This window comes from Plasmodium yoelii, assembly GCF_900002385.2.
Source record: "Plasmodium yoelii strain 17X genome assembly, chromosome: 10".
Taxonomy (NCBI): domain Eukaryota; phylum Apicomplexa; class Aconoidasida; order Haemosporida; family Plasmodiidae; genus Plasmodium; species Plasmodium yoelii.
The window spans coordinates 563,441-573,762 of NC_036182.2; the positions used below are offsets into that span (position 1 = coordinate 563,441).

The 10,322-nt window shown below is 23.6% G+C and overlaps 4 protein-coding genes across 4 annotated transcripts; 1 reads left to right on the forward strand and 3 right to left on the reverse strand.

The window, feature by feature from the left end:
- Positions 1 to 674: 674 nt before the first annotated feature.
- PY17X_1011500 (conserved Plasmodium protein, unknown function) lies at positions 675 to 2,083 on the reverse strand (the record flags this gene model as incomplete). The annotated part of the gene is made up of 4 exons (XM_022956199.1): positions 675 to 794; positions 928 to 1,160; positions 1,247 to 1,376; positions 1,544 to 2,083. 4 exons carry the CDS (start codon positions 2,081 to 2,083, stop codon positions 675 to 677), a joined length of 1,023 nt encoding a protein of 340 aa, XP_022813275.1.
- A 715-nt stretch (positions 2,084 to 2,798) lies between these two features.
- PY17X_1011600 (uncharacterized protein) lies at positions 2,799 to 3,557 on the reverse strand (the record flags this gene model as incomplete). Its single annotated transcript, XM_725363.1, has 1 exon — positions 2,799 to 3,557. One exon carries the CDS (start codon positions 3,555 to 3,557, stop codon positions 2,799 to 2,801), a length of 759 nt encoding a protein of 252 aa, XP_730456.1.
- A 2,092-nt stretch (positions 3,558 to 5,649) lies between these two features.
- On the forward strand, positions 5,650 to 6,138 carry PY17X_1011700 (mitochondrial import inner membrane translocase subunit Tim17; the record flags this gene model as incomplete). Its single annotated transcript, XM_725364.1, has 1 exon — positions 5,650 to 6,138. The coding sequence occupies one exon, from the start codon at positions 5,650 to 5,652 to the stop codon at positions 6,136 to 6,138; it is 489 nt and encodes a 162-aa protein (XP_730457.1).
- A 1,325-nt stretch (positions 6,139 to 7,463) lies between these two features.
- On the reverse strand, positions 7,464 to 9,179 carry PY17X_1011800 (methionine aminopeptidase 2, putative; the record flags this gene model as incomplete). Its single annotated transcript, XM_725365.1, has 1 exon — positions 7,464 to 9,179. The coding sequence occupies one exon, from the start codon at positions 9,177 to 9,179 to the stop codon at positions 7,464 to 7,466; it is 1,716 nt and encodes a 571-aa protein (XP_730458.1).
- Positions 9,180 to 10,322: the final 1,143 nt, after the last annotated feature.

Below are 10,322 nucleotides of genomic sequence, written 5' to 3' on the forward strand. Positions count from 1 at the left end.
CATAAAATAATTTTTTCGATAAAACCAATATAGCTTGGTATATAGAGCTGTATAACAGAGTGAATCACAATTTGGTAAAGAAAATAGCAGAATAAGCATCAAAATGTTAGCTTATCATACAAAAAACGACGGTGATTTAAAAAATGTACAAACATTCATACTTTTAGCATTATTAATTGAGTTATTCTTTTAATTAAGCTATATTATTATTCTGTTATCAACATCAATATTTTTCTATTTTTACCTTTTTCTTTTTCCATGAAATCACAATATGTGTTATTTATGAGTTAAATTGTGGAAAAAGGGGGGAAAATGAACAAAAAAAAATGATATCCTATTAATTTTGCTAATTCAATCTTTCTATATTTATCTCTTTCTTTTGTTTTTTTCAATATATTTAAAGAAATGTGAATATATTTTCTAAAAATACTATAAAATTAAATTGTGCAAAATTAAAGGCCCACAAAAAATGATAAAATATATTTCATAAAACAAATTTAAGAATACAAAATTAATAAAATTATAAACAAAACAATGAGTAGATACTATATAAACAAATTAAACTACATTATAAATACAAAGTTTGTTAATAATTTATTAAAGTTTACTAAACAAATAATTAATAAAAATAAAGAAATTAAAATTGCATATATAATTTATATATTTCATTTTGTTCAACAATAAAGACTGCATTTTTCAGAACTTTCAATTTTATAATCAACTGGAATATACGAATTGTGCCCTTCGATTTTATATTGATTGTTCAATGATTTAACTTTAACATTTTCTTTAACCTGATAATAAATTGAAGTTATGATAATAATTTTGTCTATTGAAGTTTCATTATTTCTTTATAAAATTTATTAATTATTCATATATTTATGAACTACATAAATGATATGCACACATATTCATTCGTTGTTGTACCAGATTATGATGCCCCAGAAGATACGAATTATTGTTTTCTCCGCATTTTTGATCTGAGTTATCCACAGCTTCTTTAATCAAATAATCCTTTATTGGTATGCTCTCGTTATTTGTATCATTTTTTACTATGTAATCTTTTATGTAGTTCATTTTGTTAGAAAAATCAAGAAATTCATCATTAGTTATTCTTCTATTTAAATCATTCTCTTGTTTATTCATGGGATCACCTTTTTCTAAAAATAAAATAAAAATATATATGCATTATACAATTTAATTAGCAAAAAATGTAGTTTATTAATGTAAACAAAATATGATTTACGTTTTAAAATATTTCTTGTATGGTTTAAAGCAATATCCTTGCAGTTAAAACGGGTGTTGTACATTGCGTTTGTTTTTAAATATCCACGATTTAACTTAAGCATTTCAATTGGATAGCAATTATAAGTACCCTAAAAAAGATATAAAATTTACATATATGTATTTAAACATGTGATAAAACTAAATGTGCAATTTTATTTCCATAAATCCACTCATCATTTCATTATAAAATGGGATGTGATCATATATTCGTAGCAAATATAATATAAATAATTGTATATATATGCAGATTCTTAACATTTTCCAGTAAAACATAGACATAATTGCCTCCTATAAATTTTAAAAATTTTCCTTTTCCTTCTGGGGCCATAATTTCACACATACTATCAATTATTTTTGAAATTTCATCATCTTCTTTAATTGGCTTTTTATTTTTATTTTTATTTTGAGGGGTACACACTTTAACATCAATTTTATCTTTAACAGTTTGCACACTTTCGGATGATTTTGTATTTTTATAAAAGCATATAGATCGTATACTACTATCAATGCTTTGGGAACTGTTTTGGTGTGTCGCCTTTTTTGAAGGTGTTGTACCAATTGAAACAGTTGATATACTTGAAACGCTTAAAGCATTTGGTATGTCAGATTTTTTTGACTGAGAAGAAATTGCATAATCATAAATTGATCCAAATTTTTCTTCATTTTTTGCGGGATGATTATTCAAAACTACACCGTGATCGTCATCACAATATTTTTGTATAACATTAGCAATGTTATTTTTATCACACATTTTAAAAAAGTTTACGAAAACGTCTTTTTTGTTAATATTTTCCATTTTTAAAAAATGTTAATAATATATTTAGTAAAACGAATATTCATAAAATTATATTTCTCTTATAAAGTTTAAAATTCTCAATATCATTATTAAAAGAAAAATAAAAAATGTAGTTTAATATATCCCTATATATAGAAATATTAAATGCATATATATATATGCGTGTGTGTATAATATATGTAACGGAAAATGAAAACCGTACACATATAATTGCGGGAACCATACATACTAGCCAAATATAATAGCTACATATATTTTTTTTTTTTAAATATTTTTTTTACAAAAAAAAAAAAATACATCGTTCTACAATTTCGCTAGTTTATATACTATTTACCTTTCGTTGTCATAAAAAAAAATTATATTTTTTATTTATTATTTTAAAACAGCTATATATTTCAAGTCTTATATGTACAAAATTTTACCCATTTATTATGGAGTGTATATATGTAAATACTACATTAATCAAAATAATCGCAATTAATACATATTAACATTTTGATAAAAACACGTTTCACAACTACTAATATGTATTTTCAGTTGTATTTTATTATAAATAACCTTTTATATATTTTTAATTCACATTTATATATACACCTTGCATTTAACATATAATGAAATATTTACATAAAAATATATTAATTATTATAAAAATAAATATTAATATGCTTTAACTTAATCTTCAAAACAACAAAATGAAGATGGAAAAAAATATAAATTAGGATTCAATAAAATTTGAAATGTTTTGTAACCAGGCCATATATTCTCTTTGTTCTTTATCAATGCTGCATGAATCAATAAAGTCACACAATTCTGAGTCGACTCCTAAATTTGCTAACCATTCATCAAGTGATGTTTGTAAAGAGTCATCCAAATCTTCAAATTCTGGGCCATTGTAAGATGATACAGAGTTTTTTCCCTCTTCATTTTTATAATATTTGACATTTCCTATCATATATCTAAATTTTTCGTCATTTTGAAGAGTAGTACAATAAAAAGTTATACCTCCTTGCTTATTTGGCTTTTCAACTGTTACTGAAAAATCAGTCATTTCAGCTTGAGCTTCATTTTCTCCTTCCGCTTGAAATGGAGATACAAGCTGAAAATCAATAATGACTTTCATATCGTCTACATTTTTTGTCAATACCATATTTACATCTCCTTCTTGCTCTTCAAATTTCCATCCGGAATTTTGTAAAAACTTCTTAATATTTTCGGGTGCTTCATAATTTGATTTTTCATGTTGAACTTCTGATTTCACAACTTCTGACAATTTCTGAGCTTCACTTGAAGCATATTTTCTTCCATCACCAAAGTTAAATTTGGTTTGAGCACTTTGGCTACATTTTGCAATACTATTAATATCTGTAAATTTTCTTTTACTTAGTTTTGCAAACACATTTCCTGAATTGTTCAGGGTTTTATTTAAAGCATGGCTTTTACATAAGCTCACAGTGTTTCTACGTAGAAAATTCATTTTGAAAATTTAATAATATAAACTTGTGTTAAGTAAATTTACACAATTTGTATGTATTAAAACAATTATTTTTAATAATTAAATGGTGGTTGTTAGAATATTTAAATTTCTTTCAAAATTTATTCAGTGTATATAGAAATATAAGCTTTATATATATTAATTTTTATATAAGAAAAAAAGTGTAACAATAGTTCTCCAAATGGATGTTATTTTATGGGAGCTATGCTTTTCTTTTAAATTAAGGAAAATTTTATTTAATTAATTGTTTAATTATATTATTTTTTGTCACCAATTCAAATAATATATTATTTATAAATAAATAGCATTTTATATGGAATGTTAATTTTTATTTACAGTATATTATTATACGTAGATTTTCGCATCTCGTTTTTTACCATTGTATTAATTTATATATATAACACGTGTATATTCTCGTGTTATCAGCACATTTCGTATATACATTTATATATATTGGAAATATGTAATGAAAATTATATATATAAAAAAATAATACTTTAAGGGGCTTTTATGCAAAACGTGAATTATTTGAAGCCACGCTTTCTACATATATATTATCCTTATTATATATAACCTTGCATAAGATATTATATATGGGATCCTTTAAACCGGTATGCTTATATTTATATTTTTTTCCATGACCATACATATGTACATAATATTATATAAAAAGAAATGCAATTTTTTGCGTAAAGTATTTTATATAGGCCCCTCAATCATAGCCCTTATTATATATATTAAACGGATTCATTATATATACAAATAATATTGACACCAAAGGTGTATAATATATATTTAATTTAGAAGTACATTTTATATTCCCTTAATTTTAATACATGAGAACAAGAAAAAATATTCTTTAAAAACAAAACGATTAAGTAAAAAATTATTATTAATTTTATATACCCCCTTTTTAAGTTTTTTTAGCAAACAAAAAATATGCTTTTAATTTTTTTGCGTTTTTTTTTATGAGTTAAAATTGTTAAATTATGATTTAAAAAATATATAAATAAATAATCTATATATAATATTATCCACATGTTTGCATTTACATATTTAAACAACGCAATAGGGATAATAGCATAAATAATGTAACTCATCGAGATGTTATATATATATATATATATACATTTATTTATTATAATGTTCTCTAAATGAACAAATATATATGTGATTTCATGTTATATGAAGAACTTATAATTAAATTTTTTGTACATTTATGATTTATAAAAAGTAAATATAAAACATAAAACTGTGTAAAGTACATTTTAATAAATGTCGCATAACATATACATAAATATATATACTTGCATACATATTTATGCATACGCATTTATTTACATGTATGCAAATTAAACATATACATAATTTAAGCTTAAAAAATATTTAATTTTGATAAAATGAAAAACAAAGAAAGAGTATATATACATAATACACATATACATATATGTAATGCCATCACATTGCACAAATGTATAAACTAAAAGTATGTATTTTTGCATATCCAAAAATCAACTTATGAATTGTGGTATTTATATTGCATGTACATATACATATATATTTGTGTGTATATATATCCATATGTGTACACGCTCGAACAAGTGATAAATTAATAAAGTGAACAAACAGAAAATCAGGTGATTCTATATTTGTATTCCAATATATTACATGTGCTATACATTGTGTAAACAGCATTATTTTTTTGGTTTCCCTTTTTTCTCCACACCTATGTAGAATATATTTTTGTTAGTATACCAATTTATTCTTACCTAAGTATAATTATTATTAGCAAGAAAAAATTAACACAAGAAAAAAGGGGTTAATGTATATAGGGGCAATTATATTTTCAGATTTAAAAAAAAGGTTATAATACGGAATTGATAAACAAACAAGATATACATTCATAGCCTTATAAAGGATTTCAGAATTCAATTTGATTGTTTTATTCCTTTATTATTTATTTTCCAGGCTTTAAATATATACTCCATTACATATATTATTATTTTATTTTTTTTGCCAACATAAAATATACCAAATTAATTAGTATTGTTTTTGTATTGACATGTTATAAAAAATGGCACAAGAAAGAGATTTAGCAAGGGAGCCTTGCCCAGATAGAATAATAGAAGATATGGGTGGGGCATTTGGTATGGGGTGTATAGGAGGATATATATGGCATTTTTTAAAGGGCGCAAGAAATAGCCCTAAAGGAGATATGTTAAGTGGGGCTCTATATAGTAGCCGTATGAGGGCACCTATATTAGGTGGAAATTTTGCTGTATGGGGTGGAACATTTAGTTGCTTTGATTGTACATTTCAATATTTAAGAAAGAAAGAAGATCATTGGAATGCTATTGGAAGTGGATTTTTTACTGGTGGTGTTTTAGCTATGAGAGGAGGATGGCGATCTTCTTCGAGAAATGCAATAGTAGGAGGCGTTTTATTAGCCATTATAGAATTTGTTTCAATGGTGTTAACGCGTAAAACAACACCAACGCCTAGGCAACAATTTCAACAACAAATGGAAATGGAAAAAAAAATGGCAGCTCAAAAAACTAAATAATAATAATTTACCATTTTTAAATATAATTTCGTAAAGAAGTTTGTTTTATCCTATTTTATTTATACTTTATTTTTTTTCAAATTAATTTTTTTTTAATAAATATACATTTTTTTTATCCCCTCCTATAAATTTTAATTAATAATACTCATAATATACATATGAGTATATACGCATACGTTTCAATCATGGACCATCTTTTTCACATGTGTGTATCCATTGTCCAGTAGCAATGTATAATGTTAAAATAATTTTTGCATTGCTTTTTCTTTTCTATACAAAAATTATAAATGTATTCATATATGCGTGTATTACACTTTTAATTCATTAATTTTTATCATTAAAAAAACATGCATGTATCATATACATATATATATATATTTATTATTTTTGTTTTATTTTGAATTGAAATTTATAATTATTTGTAATATATTATTGATGCATATTTTTATACGTTATATGTGTATATATACCTATATATGTATAAACTTTATTTTCCCCCTTTTTTTGTTATATAATTCAATATATGAATTTTTAAATAACTTAAATTTCCAAGTAAATAGAACAATAAATATAGAAATATTTTTTATCTTCCATTTTGCAAATTCTATATTTTTTCGATACGTTTTTTTAAACGATAAACATAATGAGACACATTGGGTACGGTACTTACATATTTAATTAAAGTCATGATAAAAATAAAATATATTATAATTCTACAATAGTTTGTCAATTTGGTTTAAAAAATAATTAAAAAAAGAAACAACCAAAAAAACCAAAGTTTTTAAATATTATAAACAAAGATATGGAATATATATTACTATGAAGGTTTATTACATATTTATGTTAAAATGGGTTATATTCGTCTAAAATACAAAGGCTTAAATAATGAGGTCCCTTGTGAAAATTGCGAATACATGTATCCATTAACGGATTAATAACAGTTCGAAATGTAGCTAAAACGACTCACTCAAAATATTTTAAATTATATTGGGAATATGCTCATGTAGTTTCCTTTCAAGGTTATCACAAAAACTAAGCTGATATTTTTATGTATGCTACTTGTTTAATTTCAAATTGAGAAAAAAAAATATTCTTTAAACTTTTATAACTTTTTAAAATTATATTTTCTGAGTTTGTCTTATAAATTTAATATATTTGGTGAAATATATTTAACACAGTATTGTCACATATTTTTGAAAAATGATGGTAGCCCTAAAACAATTATCATAAGTTGTAAAGATGCCTATAAATATTATACTTCCAAATAAATACTATTACCTATTGAAAAGGTTAAAGGAATACTTTTCTTCTCTTATAGAAAAGAGTTAAAAATCTGGTCCACGAGATAAAACTTCTTTACAAGTGGGCCGCAACAAAATAGTATGCTCCATTTGGGAGGTAAAGGAATTTTTAATATCACAAAGAGGGGGATATGGTTCTACAATATTTAAATCTACCAATGTTTTTAATGCCATAAAATGTCTGGTTTGACCTAAATCATCTAGCCATCTATTACAAAATGGTAAAGTATCAAATTTGTCATTTATAACTTTTAATAATGTTTTTGCTGAATTTAATCTTATAGGTGCATATTGCACATCCCGATTTCTCATATAATGTGAACAGTCATTGTCATGTACTACAAAACCTTTTCCTGTTGATGCAAATGTTTCAATAGCAAATAAATCCCCTTCTTCCATAATTTCATGTTTTTCTTGCTGTTTAACAATAGGCACACATTTGCCCCCATGTATAACATATTTACATATTGAATGCCCTCTTAAATTTGATATAGGTTTTATTGGATATACTTTTTGATTTAATTCAATTTCATATGATTCTATAGCTTCTTGTATAGCTTCACCAATGTCACACATTCTTGCATCTATTCCTGCTTCTTTAATACCAGTATTTGTACCATCTTGTGTAGCTTTAATAAGATTATCATATTTATCATTAAATGCTATTGTAAATGCACAATCAATTATATATCCATTTACATGAACTCCAAAATCTAACTTACATACATCATCCTCTTTTAGAACTGTTTCATCACCATAATTGGGAGTATAATGTGCTGCACAATTATTTAATGAACAACCTGTTGGAAATCCCCATCCGCATTTTAATTTATGTGATAAAATTAATTCTTTTGTTTTTTGTTCTGTTTTTTGTACTATATCTATCATTTTTCTTCCAGGTTTAATATATGATTGAATATATTTTCTAACTTGCCTATGACATTCAGCAGCTTTTCTTAAATCTTGATAATAATCAATACTCAATTTTTCTAATTCTTTTTTTTCTTGTAGAGATTGTCCACTTAATACATAATTGTTATAATTTAATATTTCGCCAACTGGGTAATTTTTATTTTTGTAAACCATTTCAATAGGGATAGTTGCTGGATTTGTTTGTATACTGTTTTCAACTTGGGGCCAATTGTTTAATAATCGTATATGTTTATTATCTTGTTCTTCTACTAAATGTTCTTTTATTATTATACTTTTTTTTATTTTTTTTATTTCATCTAGATCAAAATCAATTTTGTATTTAATTTCTTCAGCCTTTTCTTCTTTTTTTTCTTCACATTTTTTTATTTGGATTTCTCCAATTTCTTTCTTAAATTCATCGAGTATTGAATCCAATTTATCCCCCTTTTTTTTTCCCTTACTTTTTTTTCCTCCCTTTTCATTACCTTGATTATTTCCATTTCCGTTTTTATTACCTCCATTATTATTGTTTCCTTTTTTGTTGTTTTTTTTTTTGGTATCATCATTATTTTTGTTATTTTGAGTTTTATTTTCATTGTTTTCTTTTTTTGTACAATCGTTTTTTTCACTACCATTAATATCTTTCTTTTCGTTGCCAATTACCCCATTTTCTATATTCATTTCTTCTATAAGATTATCTTGTTTTTTTTCATTTTCTTTTATAGTTTTCTCATTTTTTGTGGTTTTATTGGAAATCTTTGATCCTCCAGATTTGTCATTTTTATCTTTCTGGTTTCCGTGTTTATTCTTCCCGTCTCTTTTATTCATTTCAAATCGTGTTATTTGTGTATATAGCTATAAATACATATAAATATGTTTATATTAATACATAGGTTGATGGATGTATGCTTTTTATATAGATATATTCTTTTTCGTGGTAGCCTTATTTTGTTTTATTTTTTTTTAAATGACGCTGCTTTTTAAAATAAAAAAATAATATTCATACACGCCATAAATATACATATAATTCAGAAAAAATTACTTTTTTATTAATTTCTTCTTTCATTTGTTGTTTAATTATATTTTATATGAATAACAATAAATAATAATAATAAATAATATATAAATATATGTATATGAAATGTGGATTTGTGGTATATATTGATACATTATATATGCAGATTTTTTTTTTTTTTTTTTTGCATCCTACCTTGTATTAATTTTATTTAAAAACAGCGCATAATATACACCTACAAAAATATTAGCAATACTTGTTTCTTTTATTACATATTATACATAATTTTATTCAGTAAGAACAAATTAATGAAATTAAAAAATATATATATATATATATTTAATTAAAATATTTTAACTTAATATTATATGAAATTTATACATTTTATATTATATTTAAATTTTTTTTTTTAATTTTGTTGAAAAAAATTGCATACGATTTAAATCCAAATTTTGATTATACTTTATTAAATAAAAGAGTATTTTGAATGTTGCATATATATATTATACATATTTGTATGTTTGTTTATATTGTCATAATATAAATACGCATGTATATGATTATGTAACTACATGCCAAATTTTTCTGTTCCTCTGTTTTGTGAAGAAAAATCGTTTGGTTATATAATTTTCCTTGTTTTGTTTTTTGGTAGTAGTATTTTCTATAATAAAAATATGCTACCAAATAACAAGATACGGATTTTTATGAGCGAAGAATATATTTTATAAAAATTAAGTTAGCTATATATATATGTTTATATTTGCTGCTTTGTTTACACTATTAAATTTGTTAATTTATATACAGACATGCGAGTTGTATATCTGGAATATATATAAGCAACTTATATACCATCCTATTGTTTGTGGAATTTCATTTTTCATGCATTTATTATACAAACTTCGTTTTTATTTGTTTTATGTCGAGATAATTTCACATACATATATGCACAGCTTTAT